At 52.1% G+C, this 17,390-nt stretch overlaps 6 protein-coding genes across 6 annotated transcripts; 3 read left to right on the top strand and 3 right to left on the bottom strand.

Moving 5' to 3' along the window:
* Positions 1-206: 206 nt before the first annotated feature.
* KD926_008956 (ankyrin repeat domain-containing protein) lies at positions 207-2,405 on the top strand (the record flags this gene model as incomplete). The annotated part of the gene is made up of 1 exon (XM_053101544.1): positions 207-2,405. One exon carries the CDS (start codon positions 207-209, stop codon positions 2,403-2,405), a length of 2,199 nt encoding a protein of 732 aa, XP_052954951.1.
* A 1,040-nt stretch (positions 2,406-3,445) lies between these two features.
* Positions 3,446-4,318, bottom strand: KD926_008955 (uncharacterized protein; the record flags this gene model as incomplete). Its single annotated transcript, XM_053101543.1, has 4 exons — positions 3,446-3,565; positions 3,646-4,095; positions 4,155-4,196; positions 4,265-4,318. The coding sequence occupies 4 exons, from the start codon at positions 4,316-4,318 to the stop codon at positions 3,446-3,448; spliced, it is 666 nt and encodes a 221-aa protein (XP_052954950.1).
* Positions 4,319-5,046: 728 nt separating this feature from the next.
* KD926_008954 (dynactin subunit 2) lies at positions 5,047-6,651 on the top strand (the record flags this gene model as incomplete). The annotated part of the gene is made up of 3 exons (XM_053101542.1): positions 5,047-5,085; positions 5,143-5,217; positions 5,266-6,651. 3 exons carry the CDS (start codon positions 5,047-5,049, stop codon positions 6,649-6,651), a joined length of 1,500 nt encoding a protein of 499 aa, XP_052954949.1.
* Positions 6,652-6,946: 295 nt separating this feature from the next.
* Positions 6,947-8,898, bottom strand: KD926_008953 (dolichyl-P-Man:Man(7)GlcNAc(2)-PP-dolichol alpha-1,6-mannosyltransferase; the record flags this gene model as incomplete). The annotated part of the gene is made up of 3 exons (XM_053101541.1): positions 6,947-8,379; positions 8,439-8,720; positions 8,784-8,898. 3 exons carry the CDS (start codon positions 8,896-8,898, stop codon positions 6,947-6,949), a joined length of 1,830 nt encoding a protein of 609 aa, XP_052954948.1.
* Positions 8,899-9,040: 142 nt separating this feature from the next.
* On the top strand, positions 9,041-9,715 carry KD926_008952 (YOS1 family protein; the record flags this gene model as incomplete). Its single annotated transcript, XM_053101540.1, has 3 exons — positions 9,041-9,122; positions 9,254-9,364; positions 9,486-9,715. 3 exons carry the CDS (start codon positions 9,041-9,043, stop codon positions 9,713-9,715), a joined length of 423 nt encoding a protein of 140 aa, XP_052954947.1.
* A 1,357-nt stretch (positions 9,716-11,072) lies between these two features.
* Positions 11,073-13,511, bottom strand: creB (ubiquitin C-terminal hydrolase CreB; the record flags this gene model as incomplete). The annotated part of the gene is made up of 3 exons (XM_053101539.1): positions 11,073-13,170; positions 13,249-13,262; positions 13,347-13,511. The coding sequence occupies 3 exons, from the start codon at positions 13,509-13,511 to the stop codon at positions 11,073-11,075; spliced, it is 2,277 nt and encodes a 758-aa protein (XP_052954946.1).
* Positions 13,512-17,390: the final 3,879 nt, after the last annotated feature.

The following is a 17,390-nucleotide window of genomic DNA, read 5'->3' as shown; positions in this document are numbered from 1 at the left end:
CGTCTTCTTCTTCGTCTTCTTCTTCGTCTTCTTCTTCGTCTTCTTCTTCGTCTTCTTCTTCGTCTTCTTCTTCGTCTTCTTCTTCGTCTAGTTCGATACCGAACTAATCACCTGTAGCAGAAGATCGTCCGACATTTCTATTCATCCCACGCACGGGGAAATAGACTGTCACACTATCCACCACCGGCCACTCTATCATTAGTGAAATGGCGGGTGAGTCTGAAGAAAAGAAGTCCTTGTCTCTTTTGGGACTTCCCAATGAGATTCTCTATCATGTCGCTAATTTTCTGGAGTATGCTGATGACGCCAGTGCGTTCTCACGAAGCTGCCGATTTCTCTATTCGCTCGTCAATCCAACCTTAATGGCACGCTACACCAAGATCCACGAAGATAAGGCTATCCTGTACACTATGGACAAAGGTGACCATACACTTATGCAACAACTTATTGAAGCAGGCGCGAGTCCATCGGGCTACGAGAAGAGATGGGGCGGCGAGTTGGCCCGTAGGGCTACCGAAGACGGCCACACGAAGCTGCTCCGAGTTTTGCTAGGTTTTGATCCCGATAGTGATGGTGACGGTGACTCTGATGGTGACGCTGACGCTGATGCTGACGGTGACGGTGATTCTGACGATAAACCTGACTGGAATTTGTACGATTTCCTGGTCAAATGTGCCCTTTTATATTACCACTGGGAGACAGCGAGGTTTCTTATATCTTGCGGGGCAGATCCCAGTCTTAATGGCAACCACGAGTGGCTGTGGGCCCCGGCCCTTAACATAATGGCGGATAAAGGGTCCTTGGACAGTGTGCGCTTTCTAGTTGAGGAGGTGGAAGTGTCTCTGGACAGTTATTTTGGTAACCGGACTTCCCTTATGAATGCCGCTAGCCGTGGGAGCTTGGATATTGTGGAATATCTGATCGCTAAGGGGGCAGAACACACGCAGAGAGATCACTGTGACCGAACTGCCATGTTATATGCGGCGTGCGAGAATCATGAGGACATCATGTTATTCCTGATGAAAATGGAGAAAGAGGCTGACATCTTCGGGGGAGAGCGTGACCTGAAGTGTTTGGCCTATATAGCGTGTCAAAAGAACGCCCGCCTTGTTAAATTATTACTCGACATGATCGATATCAAGGCGAAAATTGCATCTGGCTTTGCACTTGATTCGCTCTTTTATGCTAGTGCAGTGGCGGGCTGCGAGTCTGCTGTTCAGCTCTTGCTGGATGCGGGCTGTGATCCCTTGGGAATACAGCAAAGTAACGCGTCACTTGAGAGGGACGAATTCAGCGATCCCTTGCAGCAGGCAGCTATAAATGGACATGCAGGTATTTTCAGGCGGATTTTGGACTTTATAGGGGCTCGCAACCCGTCGGAGCTTGAAAACTCTCTTGCGAATGTGATTCGCACAGCGTCTCGTGCCAACCAGGTGCGGCTGTTGCGAGAAATCCTGGACAGCAAAATAGCACGACAATTGACTTCTGCTGCTCTGCTCGATGCTTTGTACAATGCTCTAGAGGTTGCTACGCCGTACATAGAGGTAATTCGACTGCTGCTTCAGCGGGGGGCAACGGTGAAAAACAAGCGCAGCGATCGCCTTTTACTCTCCACTGCTGCAAGAGAGGGCAGCCCAGAAGTCATGCGATTGCTCCTCGAGATAACTAGCTTCGACCCAACCCCAGATGTCCGGGAGCATTCCGGCTATCTCGAATCTCTTTTCGATGGGGTACTAAAAAGCCGCGACGCGAGTATAGAGAGGATTCGACCTCTTCTAGAGTCGAGTAAAAGCTTTCACCCGGCTAATATGGACAGTCTACTAGCTTTAGGCAACGCAACCACAGCCGGCAATGTGGAGGTCGTCAAATACTTTCTCGACCACGGTTTCGACCCCAATGCCCCAGTTCCACAGTTTCCATTCCCGGAAGCAAGGAAGAGATTACTCGGCCTAGCCGCTACGTACGTGTCGAACGAGATGACGAACCTTCTCCTGGCGTATGGTGCCGATGTAGATGCCGATGCAGATGCCTATGCAGATGCCTCAGGCAGATGTACTCATGCAACGGCATTGCTCTGTGCCGTAAGGAGAGACAATCGTGACGCTGCCAAAACCCTGCTCAACCACGGCGCCAATCCCTTTGCTAAATGCAATGACGTTCTTGAAACCTCTCAGGGATATAAAGTCGGCGAGACGCCTGTGCATGAAGCTATATACTGGCCCAAGGCTAAGTGCCTGCCAATACTCCTAAAAGCAGTGGAAGAAAGGGGATTACAGTGGGATATCAGGGGTGCTGTACGCAGCATGCAACATAAGGTTGAAAATCCGAATTATGATGTATATGATGAGTTGCCATACTGGAGTTCCAAACCGTTGCTGAAGAACCTGGTGCAGCATTATTGCTGAATGACTTATCCATGTCCATAGACATGGACTCTGTGGAATTATCATGTCAGTTTGCAAAAGGAATTAAAACAAGTAGTCTCTTGTCATTTTATTTTATTTTATTTTAGCGATTACTTATCATAGTCACGAGTTCATCCCCCACAGTAGATTCCTCAGCTCGCCATATTATAAATGCCCTTTTCTCAACCAGGCAGCACAATTGACGGCTAACTTCATGAGCCATACGGGGCTGCTGGAATACTCGGTATGCTCAACTATCCTTGTAACTCAATATATCTTTGTTGCTCGTATCCTTTTTCCCCATTATTGTGCAGCGGGAACAACTGTAGCGTGTATGTTGGAATCCTAGGCATTCGGGTATTTGACAAACAAATGATCGATCAAATGAATGATTGATGAGCTTCTTATCTATTCAAGTTATTTCTTCTCATATTTCTCGTTGTAAAGAGGCTAAAGTTTTTTATCTTGCATCTCTAACTTGCCGCCCTGAGTTTCAATATATCAGCTCGTTGCTATTAATTCCTTTTAGTGTATTTGAGCTCTTTCCTAGAGCTATGCTGAGCTTGTCTAGTGTAATTGAGCTTAAGATTTACGCTAGTGTACCTTTTCTTTTACCGGGTTTTAAGAAGTTTCGATCATTTTTCTATAGATAGCTTATGGTCGATTCGATTTCTATTCTATGACTTTCCCTCTAAAAGTCACATATATTCGTTTCCTTTGACAACCTTCATGGTCCGCAGCGATTGAAATCCAAACATTCTGATGATCGCGATAGCCGTCTTCTGCTTCCAGTAATCTGACAACTATCCTCCATGACGCTTATTACCACGAAAAGATGGTATTTTCTGTACGTTCGCGGTAGCTCCACACATAGTGATATTAGAAACTTAAGTAGCTGCTGCAGTGTAGGGTTAATCTTGCTTTCATTCAAATGCCAAATAGTGGAAGTTGCTGACTCGAGCCCAGATGTAAATGTACTCTCAGCACTGGCTGTCTAGGTTTCTAAGTCTCATGAGTCTTGTTTACCCTGCATTGTGTGTCTACTCTCGACGCTTGATGAAGGTGTATACAAACCGAGCCAGCTCGGACTTGTCATCCTTCGACACCACCACGCGACGAGTATAGTACCGTTCTCCGTTGACGTTCTCGAAACCCCAAATCTATAGACATCATCAGCATCCACCCTATCTCATCCTTAGAGCTTACAATCCACGGGGAAAGAGACGAAAGGAGGAAATACCTGTTCAGCCGTCCACCCATTATCCAAGTTATTCACGAAGCTCTGCAACCACAGACCCTCTCCCTCGCCGTACTCCTCACCCTCGGCATCGACCAGGAATCCCTCGGTAGCAGAGCCATCAGCCAGCACCTCGCCCCGCAGGAACTTCTTCACCGTCTCGTTGTCCGTCTTGGTCTGGATGTCCACGTTTGGCCGCACCTTGCCGTCCTCTCCCTTGACGCCACGGAGCAGCCGCGACTGGCCCTCGACTCTACCGAAGATGTGGTCCTCGTGCTCGCGCTTGGTCCAGTCCGTGGTGCGGTGCTCGCTGGTGCCCTTGATGCCGCCGGTGACGACTTGGTCGATGTCGACGTGGATGAGCTTGGGGTCGGTGGAGTCGGCGTGGGAGTGTACTTGGAGGGTGATAGAGGCCATGTTGAGGGCTTTGCGGAGCATCCAGCCCATTCCTTGCTGTTGGTAGATGTTAGTGGAGTGGATGATGACTAGGTGAGAGGGTGGGAGAGGGGTACCAGGGCGAGAAGCGGCTCTGTCGGGTCAGAGACATTCTTGTCCTAGAGGATCAGAAATAACATGGTTAGCTGTGAGTGAGGATTTCGAGGTAGTATGTAGATGTGCGCACCATCGTCCATTCTCCACTGAGGTTCTTGATGGTGATATCTGCGGGGGCGGCCATGGTGGATGAGGGGTAGGAAACTAGGGACTGATAATTGATAGAGGATTCGAAGGAAATCAATTCGAGAAATCTTTGTGTACAATGACAATACAACAGACAGACAGGCACTCGTGAAGATCTGCCAACCGACCAGGATGGAGCAAGAATAAATAGGCGGGGAGAAATGGCGGACGTCACCGTTCATGTGGTGCCTGGGGCCAAACCACCGAGGCTTTCACGTGAAGCGGTCTTGCGGCAGGTTCCGGCGCTTTTTGGCCGCTGCTTCTGTAGGAACAACGCCTTCCTAGTGCTTGGACGCTGTGCAATCCACCAATCTGCGCTCCGGGCTAGATTACTTTCCCCATACTTGTCCTTCTTGGGTTCTTGGGGAAGTGGTTGGCGTCGAACATGACTCTTGGCGCTCGATCTATTCGACACGGAGAGAAGAAGACTGTGGAGAGTTCCGCGCTGTCCGAAATGGGGCGGAGGGCATAATCTTTTGGAAACTCCCGTTGACTCTGGATTGTATTTCATGTGATTATCGGCTTGTGTGATGCCAGATTCAGGTACGACGCCGTTCATCGAGATCATGTATGACAAGTGGTGCCTCAGGCGCCACACCCGATTATGCTGAGTCAGCCGTCATTCGTCCGAACAAACAAACCAAACAGACCAAACATCCCAAGTATATCGGATCAACAACCTCCTGACCTTCCTTCTCTCTCCATTGCCCTCTCCCCACCCTCGCAATGGCCTTCAACAAGAAATACGCGGGTCTTCCAGATCTCGTACGTCCTGTGCTCTCTTCTACATTTCTTGTGTTTCACCAATTAATCGTGCCTTAGGATCTCGCGCCCGATATTTACGAAACCCCCGACCTCACCGACGAAGCTTCCACCGTCCCGGTACTACTACCCACTGTCATGACCTCTCTCCTACAGCTCCAATCCTAATATACTCTACCTCAGACAGCCACTATCCGCACAGCCTCGAACCTCGACGACGATGCCGGCTCCAACTCCGACATTGACCGACAAGGCGTGGACGCCGACGCGGCGCGCGCCCATTTCCTCGGTGCGACGGTCGACGCCCGCGAAGTGAACTTCTCCGACAGCATCGACACCAAGCGCAAAGCGTACCGGAGCAAGAGCCGACGGAGAAGGAAGAACGAGAACGGACTCGAAGAGGTCGGTGACCTGAGCGACAGCGAAGACGAGAGTTTGGACAGGAAGCTGGCTCGGCTGCGACGAGAGGTCGAAGAACTGAAGGACGAGGTGGCGACGAGGGAAGACGCGACCGAACCACAAGACCCTGCCGCCGGTAATGACAAGGAGCCGCTCGGTGACGGCGTCCTAGAACTCAGTCGCGCGCTGGATAGTCTCTATGCATCCTCCCGCGGCCCCGGTGGTGTCGGTGTCCCGCACTCCGCCGCCGCAGCGCTATCCAAGAAACTTGACGCCGACTCTACCACTACGCAGTCCACTGTCCCTGCGACGACGGCTGGCCTCGACACCCAACAAGCCCTTTCTCCTCTTCCTTCTTCCTCTGACCAGACCATCCCCAATGTCGGCGTCCTCTCCCACGCCGCCGCCTTCGACAGCCGTCTCGCGCTCATCGAATCAGCCATGGGCATCTCCAGCTCCTCCAACCCGTTCGTCTCCGACGGCATCTCCGAACCCCCCTTACAACCTGTCCTCCCGGCCCTCGACCACATCACCTCACGGCTCGCCACCCTCATGAACCTCCTCGTCGGGCCGGCCCCGGCCTCCGCCGTCCCCACCACCTCCGCCGGCCACCTGCCCCCATCGACGACCGTCTCGACGCCTCACCTCGAAACGCTATCCACCCGCGTGCGCCGTCTCACCGCAGACACCGAGGCACTCGCTGCGGCACGCAAACGCGCCCTCGACGCCGCCAAAGCAGCCCAGAACGCGCGCATCGCAGCCGCGGCCATCGAGCCGTCCGACGTCTCCGTCTCGTCCTCCTCCGCCACGGAGACCGACCCGGCGGCTACGCAGCGCGATGAACAAGCCACCAAGATCCAGGCCCTGTATGCCACGCTCCCGACGATCCAGTCTCTGCACCCAATCCTGCCCAGCGTGCTGGAGCGGCTGCGCTCGCTGCGCGCCATCCACGCCGGGGCGGCGCAGGCGTCCGAGTCCCTGGATGAGCTGGAACGGCGACAGGCTGACATGGCACGGGAGATTGAACAGTGGCGTGAAGGGCTGCGCGTGGTGGAGGAGAAGATGGGACAGGGCGAGGCGGCGCTGAAGAGTAATGTGGAGTTAGTGGAGCCGTGGGTGCGGGATTTGGAGGGGAGATTGGAGAGGCTGGATACGACTGGTGGTGTTTAATACCCTGTTTTCTTGATTTTCATGTGGATATTGTTGTGGATGTGAACGTGGGGTTGGTTGGTTGTTTGTGTATACTCATGGTTGAGCAGTATCATCTAATTGAGTTCACATTGATGGTTATGGCAGATTTAAGCATCAATCCATTTTCATTTCCACAAACATCATATTCATATAGTACTACTACTATCACAACCTCCTCTTCATCTTACACATAATATAATCCCTGCTTTCTACCAATCAATATATCTCCAACCATCACCCTCAACAAAATCCAACCCTTCTTTTCCGTAGAATTCTAAGAAAACCTCCTCCACAAAACCCTCACCCTCGGCTCAACTCTAACCTCAACAGACCAGCCTCTCGTAAGCTTCCTCGCGGCATCTCTCATGGAGGTCCACACCTCCCCACATCCCTCTCCACACCAAAACTTCAAGACCCCGAGTTCGATATCACTCGGCACATCACCGGGTCGAAGGATACGGAGGCCTGCAAACCCTGTTATCGTTTCGATTTCGGTCCAGATCAGGGGGTTTCCAAGTTCGCTACTGTCGTCCGAGGAGGAACCAGAGGAAGAGGAAGGGGTAGAAGCAGCAAGAAGACGATCTTCCTCCTCTCCCGGCTCAACAAGTACGTAATCGAATCGGGACCAGAAAGAGTAAGGGTCCTCAGTGAGGACAACCGGATCCGCGGAGTCAGATTTATCGTAAGACCAGGCGGAGTGAGCAAGGGAGATGCGAGAAGGAAGTTGTTGGAAGCGAGTGATGCCCGTTTGGCAGGCGAGGTTTCCCAAGTGGACGAAGATGGCTGGCCGGGTGTTGTCAGCGTGGCGGTGGAGGGCGTGCAGGGCGAGCGCACCGGGGTAGTTGGCCGCGGAGGCGGGGAGGAGGGCGAAAGTGGAGAGGAGGAAGGAGAGAGCGGTGGTGAGGAGTAGGATGAGGGAGAGGAGGCGTGGGATGAGAGCTTTGGCGCGGTGCGTCCAGGCGTAGGACGCGCTGAGGGAGGCGGTGGCGGTCAGGGCGGGGATGATGTAGACGATGAAGCGCCATTCCTTGTGCGGCTGGAAGCTGTAGATGGCGAGGAAGGCGAGGGATGGGATGGTGAGGAGCTGGGCGGGGCGCGCGGTGGAGGGGAGGGTGAAAGCGAGTGGGAGGGCCAGCCACGTTGAGGGATTGAGGAGGAGGCGGGGGAGGGCGTTGGTGAAGTAGAAGTGCCAGGAGTGCGTGCCCCAGGCGGAGGCTTGGCCGGCGAGGACGTTGAACTTGAAGGCGGCGAATTCCGGCCACAGGGGGAATTCTTGCCAGAAGAAAGAGTCCACGCCGACGGTGAAGAGGAGGCCCAGCAAGAGTCCGAGAACCCCAGCGGGAATGATGTCGCGTCGGATCTCGACGCGTCCGGTGAGGTAGAGGAAGATGGTGAAGGTACCCAGCAGCAGCGCCAGCTCCGAGCGGAAGATGATGCCCGCCAGCGTCAGCAGGAACAGCGACGTGCGACAGCGCTTCTGGTACGCCCGCGGTGATACTGGCACGGGCAGCAGGAAGCTCAGCGCCAGGGTGGAGAGGCCAAAGGCGAACATGTTGGACAGGGTTCGCGAGGCATAGAAGAGGACATGGAACTGGCTGGTCTGGAAGAGCAGGTACCACACGGCCGCCGGTTTGCCAAAAGCTCGTCGCATGCTGGATGCGAACGCCAGCAGCGATAGAGAATTGAGCAGGCCTAGGAGGGCTCGAGCTGAAGGGCTGTTAGCTACCTGTACTGTAAATAATGCGGAGACATCGAGTGTAACATACCCAGGAACTGCCGATCAATGTTCGCATTCAGCCAGATGAATGGCCGCGACAGTCCGGCGAGCGTCACGGCGCCGACAAACGTCCGAGGCACAGCCCCGGGGAAGGTGAAATGATCATATTCAGCGCGCAGCGTCTCGGCGACATTGCGAGTGGGCAGCTGAAAGGCGAGCAGATCATGAATGGCCTGGACATGAAAGGACTCCTCGACCTTGGTATACGGCGCGACATACAAATGCAGGCCGACCAAGACGGGAAGGACGACGCAGAGTAGCGCATAGACAACTGGGGGAATTAATTAGCACACGGACAAGGTCTTTAATGCAATAGAATTTCATCAAAACATACCGTCAATTCGCCCCATCGCGATAAATCCAGCCCAGCGTCGAGAGGCCGGCGAGTTGATGGACGGGGAGAGTTGCAAGTTGCAAGCAGGCAAACAGATTCCCCACAAAATGAACATCTGGCGGCTTCACTCCAACTTTATTTCCGCCGCATCTCTTCTTCCGTCATCTCCCTCCACGCCAGTCACCTCCTCGCCTCCTCCCTCCCGATCAGAAAATAGAAACGGAAAAGTGAAAATCGAAAAGTAATAAAACGAAACAATGCTCGGCCGTCTCATCTACGTCCTCCTCCTAATGGTCAACGCCATCGCAGTCCTCTCCGAAGACCGCTTCCTCGCAAGGAGTACGTTACATTCCCTCGATCTTCTCAGCCATTTAAGACTATTCTGTTCTATATCTATCCCCGACAAGCCAATACAATATCCAAACCCAGAAGAATCAAGGAAAAACTAACCCTCTCTCTCCCCAAACTAGTCGGATTCGGTCGCCCGCAAGCTGACCCGGCCTTCGGCGCAACGTACGACAGCACCAGCGTGAAAGCGAAATCGGTCAATTTGATCGCCAGTGTGAGGACTGTGATGCGGAGTATGTTCTTTCCTCTAATACCCCCTTCCTCTATTGTCTCCCATGCTATTTAGGCTATGCTGGTTATTTAGGCTATGCTAGCTACGCTATGTTATGTTATGCTATGTTATGATATCGGTAGCTAACGCGAACGCTCTCTCTGGCTACAACAGTACCCCTAATCGTATTCAACACGATGGTAATCGGGTACGAGCTGGTCCTCGGGTGATCCGTGGTCTACGTTTTACAAATACAAATACCAATTTCGCATTTTCTTTACGTTCCGTTTCGTCTTCATTGTTTCGATTCTATTTCCGATTCGATGATCGATGTTTGATTCATTTTGATTCGGTTTTGGGTATGGATGATTGATTGGGTTTATTGGTGCTGGTTTAGCGGGGGACAGAACAAGGAAAACATAATCACAAGGGAAGGAAGACAGATGGGACCGGACATGACACGGCGCAGCACGACACGGAAAGGGGAGACAGACCAGACATAAGAGCACCGACCACGATGCGACATCACACAACCTATCTCGCTCATCATACAGTCTACCTACTCGAAACGAAATCCCCACCTCTCGATCAAATCCCATTCTGGATTCATGCTTCCCGTCGAACTATGATACCACCCAACTCGACTGGACACGAATACCTCCGACCGGAATCAGCATGGGCTCATTGATGTTGATGTTGGTTTGAGAGAGGCGAAATACAAAGGGAATGGGATGATGATGTTGGGACGGACAGACGGACAAATCAATTGATACGATGAATGAAATGGTGCAAGAGAGCAGGTAGAGACGCGCGTCGGGGTACTGGTGGGGGCCAGTCCATCATCTTACATTCAATTGTCCATGTTTGTCTGTTGGGATCTCTCTGTCTCGTGCAAATCTGTGTCTACGTGTCCCGTGTCCCGAAAGTGGCCGGTCATCCCCCAAAAGACCCGGAATTGGTTTGGTCTGATTTATCATCTAACGAGAAACGTGTGCTCCTGAGTTATTTGTTCATAGCAATTATCCTTGTAAATGTACTTCTTGCCGTTATTCTATGCACTGCACGCCCCACAAACCTGCCTATTCAAACAGCTGAGATTTCCGAGATCTTCCGGGAAATAGATCACGAGATGGGGATGGGATAGATATGATTGAGAAACAATATGCATAATGAATAATACCCCAGACCAAGAACGACAGACGGCTTCTCGGCAGTGGAACGGAGCTGCTCTGCTTTTGATAATTTTTCATAAAGGACAGAAAGACAAAGACACGCCGTTCCCATACAAGAGCAAAATAGAATGAGTCCTCGGAGACCTCGGGATTTCGAGTCCAATATAATTGATAAAAGTTATCGCCGAACGCCTCACTTGCCCAGCAATGTGACCCAGGCATGGGTATCACAATCACAATGAATCAATCAGTCAGAAAAGAGATGGCTAAGATACATGATGCAGATAAATACAATGGAAAAGATATGCAGGAATGATAAGAATGCTACTGAAGCATAGTAAGACAGTACCCGGTCCCATATCCGATGTAATCTTCAATGATGACGTGCAAGTGCAAGTAAGTGCAAGTGACAAGGTATCGTATCGATGCAAAATGTTGGAACCGGTGACGAAGGGAAAATGATAATACATCGAAAGGAAATATTTACTGCGAAACAAACCAGTAGTAATATGTGCAGGGATGAAAACCTTGAGGTCCAGATAACGAGATCTGCAAACGTTAAGAAAGAATGCTGAACGACTTCTTTCTAAGACTAAAGCTTCTCCATTTCCCATGGCTATTCTTATCGTGTTTGACGTCCTTCAGGGTATCACGCTCTTCGTCGGGAGGTGTACGGTGGTTGTGGTTGGGGGATGTTTGAGTTCGTTCAGGCTTCGCCGGTAGGGTTGGCGTACTAGGCTGCGGGAGCTGCTCCGAATTCCGCGCGGGGACCGGATGTTCTGGAACGACCGGCGTGGGTGGGAAACTCGATAAAGAGGCCCGGCTCTCCTTGTCTTTGCCTAACCGATGGCTGATGCTCTTGCTGCCCCGCTTCAGACGACCCAGGCTACCCAGTTTCTTCGAGTCGCCGTCCTTGCCGGACTCGGGGCCGTTGCGCTTGTCTTCGTCTGCCTTGGATGATCGGCTAGCTTCGAGAGCGGCCTTCATTTCGGCATCTTCACGGCGCTGGTTCTCCCTCATCCGGGCCTCCTGTTCCTTCCGACGCTGCTTCTCCTTTTCTTTCTCGGCAGCCTTCCGCTCTTTTTCTTCTTTGGCCCGTTCTTTCTTGGAAGCCAAGTCACTCTTCTTGGGGCTCAAAGGCTGTTTGACCGGCATCTCCGGAATGGGAGGCACCGGGGGCGCATTCAAGACGGGAGAGGTCAAGGGCGTGGCGTTCTCTGCGTCGACAAACTCGGGGTGGGTAGACAGCTGAGGCGCGGTGGGAGCCCGGGCGAGGCCGTTGAATCGCGTGGTGTCGTCGGCCGACGGGATCTGGGAGGCACTATGGACGTGGGCCAGCGGCTGGGCGCTGCCATTCTGCTTGAGGTTCAGCTCGTTTAGTTCTGCGGCAGCTGCAGCGGCGTCCATATTTTCCTGCTCCTGCTCGCGCATGACAGCCTCCAGCGTGGTCTCCTGGTAGAAGAGAACATAGGCGCAGGCCAACCCGGGCTTGTCGCCAAAGAAATTCCGGACGTAGTTTTTATCCACGGGTTCCACCATCTCGTCGTCAAACAGCAACCAACCGCGATCCTGCGTTTTGATGATCGCAACGTAATGTCCGTGATAGGGTCCGCCACCAATGTGTACCACCACCGCGTAGAGCTCATACAGGCGATCGGGGTCTTCCGCGTCGTCGGTTGTGTTGAAAAGGCGAAGGTGGTACGGGTAGACCACGCGATGGAACAGTTTTTGAAGGCGTTGCAGATCCTCTGTGTATTTAAACCGCTTCAGATGCAGAGCCAAGATCCGGGGCAAGCGCTTAATCTTCATTCGTTTCTCGGCCTCTTGCAATCCTCCGCAGTTGTCGCAGTGGAATTTGTTTCGTTCGCAGAGCATCTCCTCCGCGGAAAACTTCCTCAGACAGGATGTGACCGACGAATGCTGCTCCAAGTCCACCGAAAGGTCCAAAAAGACCTCATCGCGCTGGGACACCTTCTCGCAAGTGAGACACTGCGTCTCCGATGTCAGGGTGCCCTCAAACAGTTCATGCACCCAGCGCGTCGTGTTGGGCGTTTTCGATCCCGAGCTCGACGACATTTCGCCCGATTCGGTACTCTCCGGCGGCGGGAGGCTCTTCATGACCGGCTGTTTCAAAGCCTCTTCCTCCACGTTGGCAACCACTTCATTCAGCAAGAGGTTGAGGAACTCATGAGCGTCCTGGTGCATTGCCGTCCGGAACATCTCGTGCTCCCGTCGCAGAACATCCAGGAATTGCTGTGGTCGAATGATACCGATCCGCGACTGACTGCCCACGACAGATTCGAATATATCCTTGAGCGAGGTAAATAGCGATTCCGACATTCCGTAGCTCGTTGCATTATTCTTCGTTTCCAACAACGGCATCGTCTGCAGCGCCATCTTCTTTTTATACTCGGGCGAGTCCTTGTCCTCGGGTTTCGGCGGTGGATTCGGGGACATCCCCGATCGCTGTTGATTAGCGGCTTTCTGTTTCTCGGCCAGTGCCTCGGCTTCCAAGTTCGCGGCGAGATTCTGATAACGGAGGTTATTGGCCAAAGCGGCCTCCAGGCTTTCGATGGGCGTTCGCGTGGGATAGTTGATGACGGCTTCCCGAAAAGGTATCGAGTAATAAAGACATTGTAGTATCGAATTGCAGTAGCTGCGGAATGCATAATCAGTATTATGGTCACCCACCCTCCTGTACACGTTGTACGACGCTGGATCCTGGCCGGCTTACCAAGTATTACCATACTAAAGGAGGGAAATGTCGTTAGCACACCCACTCGGACAGAAAAAAGACCGAATCCTAACGATAATGCTTCAAGAGGGACTCACATTTTCCATTCCGAAAAACTTATCACTGCCATCCTCGCGGATCGGACCCATATCCTGCAGCATCTTCTCTAAGGGGGTCAACGGAATGACCGGCGGTTCTTTCTTCGTGGGAGTCGCTCCGACCGAAGGCGCGGGAGAGCCCTGGACCAGTTCGGAATTAGCCATCTGTCGTCACCAGGACGATTTGGAATCTAGGGTGTGACTGGCGCCTTATTTTCGTCCTCTCCGAAAAAGGACGCCAGGGCGATGCACAAGGGACGGGCGTAAAAAAAATAAAAAATAAAAAATAAAAAATAAAAAAGGAATGATCGCAAGGCAGACATACCACGTCTCGTCGTAAGCTCCTCAAAAACGACCCCATGATTGTCACCTAATGCTTTGGATCAAGGCGTGCAACTTCATCTGGTGACTCTGGCGGGAAAAGAAGCCGACACCACGGCCGCTGACGGCGGCAAAACTGGGTGGTTTGAAATTGAGGCGCAAACGGGGGCGAGCAAAGATTGCGACGGCGAGCCGAGAAAAGCAGCGGACGACCAGAAGGAGGGACGAGATACACAATTGAGAGGGACGGAAGGGTGATTCGGAATAGTTGAGCGAAAGGAACGAAACGGTTATCGAAGGCGACAAGGGACAGACAGGGGTGAGCCAGGAATAGGCATAAGGTTTCGAAGGGCCCGCGGATCCGAAGAGGAGCGTGGAAAGGCAGCGCTCGGAGTGCGGATGGGTGGGAGAAGGCGAGGAATGGGGCGGATTCGAGATGTGGGGACGCCCAAGAAAGCAGGGGAATTGTAAGGCCGAAGAAACCGAGAGACCGATGAACCAGGAATTGGCTTGTGGAGAATAGGGACTAGGGGATAGAAAGTAAAAGTCGAGGGGGAAGGGAATGGAATTGACCGAGAGGCAATGCGGGAAGGCGGCAGAAGGACAGAAGAAAAGGTGGAGGAGGAGGAGGAGGAGGAGGAGAAGAAAGTGGGAGAAAGACGAGGAGAACGAGGCAAGTCAGGAAGTCAGGAAGATGGGGAAGTGGTGACTAGATCGTACTGGGCAATACTAGTCGTTGGATTGTTCGAAATGACGGAGCGCGCGGGTCCGAGCGACTCTTGGGGCGGCGAGACGAACGGGCGGATCAAAATGAGGGGACTTCCAATTATGCTTTCCTTTCATTCCTCTCAGCCTCGACCTCTCACCAAAGCCATGGATGTCCGTCTCCGACTGGCGGGCGGTCTTGTGCTCCGTCACCAGCCTGTATTACCCGGGTCAGCTGTCAGATAGAGAGAGTGAAAGAATTCCCGGTTTCATTAATTTATCTACTATGACTTGTTCTTCCTCCACTATTTTTATATAGTGGAGGGTTCCACTGCCCCCTTGACAGTGTCTACATAATACCTATCTACGTCAGTCTTCATCCCGGCGAGATTCTGAAATGTCGCCTTGTCATTCCTGACCGAGTAGATCTTGGGTCTCGGCATAAGGGCCAAAAGACACCGCAGTTGATGGAGGTTGAAAGGCACCCTTACATCCGACCTACATATCGCCTTCCACCTCATCAAGCTACGTAGAAGCCTTCTCCCCAGGGTCAGTCAGATGAGACACATCAGACAGGAAAAAAGCAAAGAAAGGAACAAAGGGGGAGAGGATGACATGCAGATAATATAGACTGGGAGGAGGAGGGGCCGAGAAGCAGAGGGAAAAGAATAATCAAAAAATCGACTGGCCACAGTTGGGAAAATGAATATTATCGTGACCGGGGTTGCATCGGAGCATGGATCAGGCAGATGCAGGGAGTCTGATTCGTTGCCAGCCCGTTGGCGATGGCTTAGCCTCGTCCGTGAAACGGGTGGTTCTCGTACGATGCACTGTCAACTCTCCAGTCTGAAATGTCCCAAGGGATGCATCGAGGTGGATGGGGACGAGGGTGCGTGGCAGATGGAATGGAATGCGTGATTTTAATGCTTGGCACCGATCACGAGTCAACTCTAACGGTGTCTTTCCTCGTGTCTCAGGAACAATCCAGCTTCTATTAATATTGCCTTCTCCAGGTTACTAAATACCTAGGTGAGAAATCACTCATATTTGACTCCCTTATGTCACGTACCACACCGTACACCGTATGTACTCTGTATTCTGGAGTATCGCGCTACCAGAAAACCACGTGGGCAGAGCAAGCCAATCGAGGGTTTCGCTGAGCCCCGCTGGAATAATGTCAGTTACTCCGTAATGTCGCATAAATCCAACATACTCGGTAAGTCTCGACTCGGATAATAGAAGTACTCCGCAGGTATTGTCTACCTCAGGTACTGACATCACCCATCTCCTATCTCTCTCTTTAAAGTCTACAGGAAGAAAGAAATTCTCCCCATGTTCTTTCCAAGACCCAACCCGCCACTTAATATACCACCTGATTTAAGCCCGGATCCGAGCCACCCACTAAACCATTCCCTACGCCGCTACGGTGTGCCCTCTGTACTCCGTTCTGTCATCCCACGCCCTGCAAACATCTGCCACCAGCCGCAGTCCGCAGAAAATCAGATCCCCGTTCCACAAACCCTCCCCAAGCCTCCCCGCCAGAACATCCCCCCAGCCGATGCGGGCGTCTAAATAATGCTCTTCAACGAGCGGAGATTATCTGCCAGTCTAGCCTCTCAAGGATAGTCTATCCCCTTAGTCCCCCGACTATCCAGGTAGCCCATCACACCATGTGCCACCCCTCACCTTAGATCCGCGCCTCGTTCGCCCGTCACCAATGAGACAAGAGTGGGGGGCTGCAGCCTAGTGGTCAGTATTCTTTCCCTGCTGTTCTGTTCTGTTCTGTTTCGAGTTCCCACGGATGGCAGAGCACTGTTTTTTGAGGTCAATATGCTCACGTGGCCTCTGGGTTGAGGGTAGACACGGTCACATGACATCTGACCAGGCATGGAGGCTCCCTGTCGTATCCCAGCTGTCTTAAGTCTGGTCAATGTTGACCGGACCAGCAATAGTGTATTGTTATGTTAATTTTTTTATATAACCTGCCCATTCCTTCTGATTCCGTATCGCATACCCTCGTGACAACATCACTGCAACAGAATACAAAGAACCGGGAGACCTGAGGAGCGATAGCAATCTGTCAAGGACTTCGCCATCTGTTTGCCTCCCATATATGCAGCGATACGTGTATCCAGGGCTAGGGACCCTCTAGAATGTCGTTGATCCAGTGTGTCTTTCGGGATCATGCTGCATAATGTGATGAAAAAGCCTCCTCTGGTTGTCCATCTCTGTCCGAAGTTCTACAAAGATATCATATGAAATGGCGGCTCAATGCGTTTGCTGATCTGTAACAGTCAACAATAAGCTAACATCATTGGACGAGTCTTGTACTGTCAGGTAGCAGTTGCACGACTACATTTTTCTCTTTGTTCTGTGCTTGTCCTTGACATCAGATGGACCGTCACCTGCTACCTGGTGTCACTCCACACACACACACACCCTCCTCTTTCCCTTCTTTCTCACTTCTTGTACCGTGTGGGGCTCTTTGGTAGTCCAAAATACATCCCCTACTAACCTCTACATAAAGAGGAAAACAGCTTCTACTAAACATGAACAACTCAGTTCCACGATAACAACGACCCCAGCCACAGAAGGAAAGGCCAAGATTTGAACATGATTCTTTCGTCCACCAAGGGTATTAGGTACCCACAGATTATCCTAAGAACGCCACATCAGACAATTATGGACCCAGTGCTGTCGACTACGCCGTTTTCTGTTTCTAGATTCGCTTCGGGCGAGTCAGGAACACAACAAGAAGTTAGTTATCCTTCCGTGGGGGGGTGGATGGCCCGTGAAGTCTAGGGCTGAGCCGTTGAGGTGTCATGATCAGCTATCTAATGAGTATACCTACCGATCTGGCCAACCTGGGGGCGCAGTCTGTACACTATTGTCGGAGGATATACGGTAGCCACATTAACAGTGTGGTACCTATATATAGAGTCAGGTATTGACCGTTCAGCCTTCCTGGTATATCTTTCTTCCCATTGGCGCTACACGGCTGATCTGTCAGGCTTTCTT

The sequence above is a fragment of the Aspergillus affinis genome (genome assembly GCF_023601865.1).
Source record: "Aspergillus affinis strain CMG 70 chromosome Unknown NODE_60_length_195438_cov_84_765746, whole genome shotgun sequence".
Taxonomy (NCBI): Eukaryota; Fungi; Ascomycota; class Eurotiomycetes; order Eurotiales; family Aspergillaceae; genus Aspergillus; species Aspergillus affinis.
Note: the sequence above shows the minus strand (reverse complement) of the source record. Positions and strands in the feature narration are given on the sequence as shown.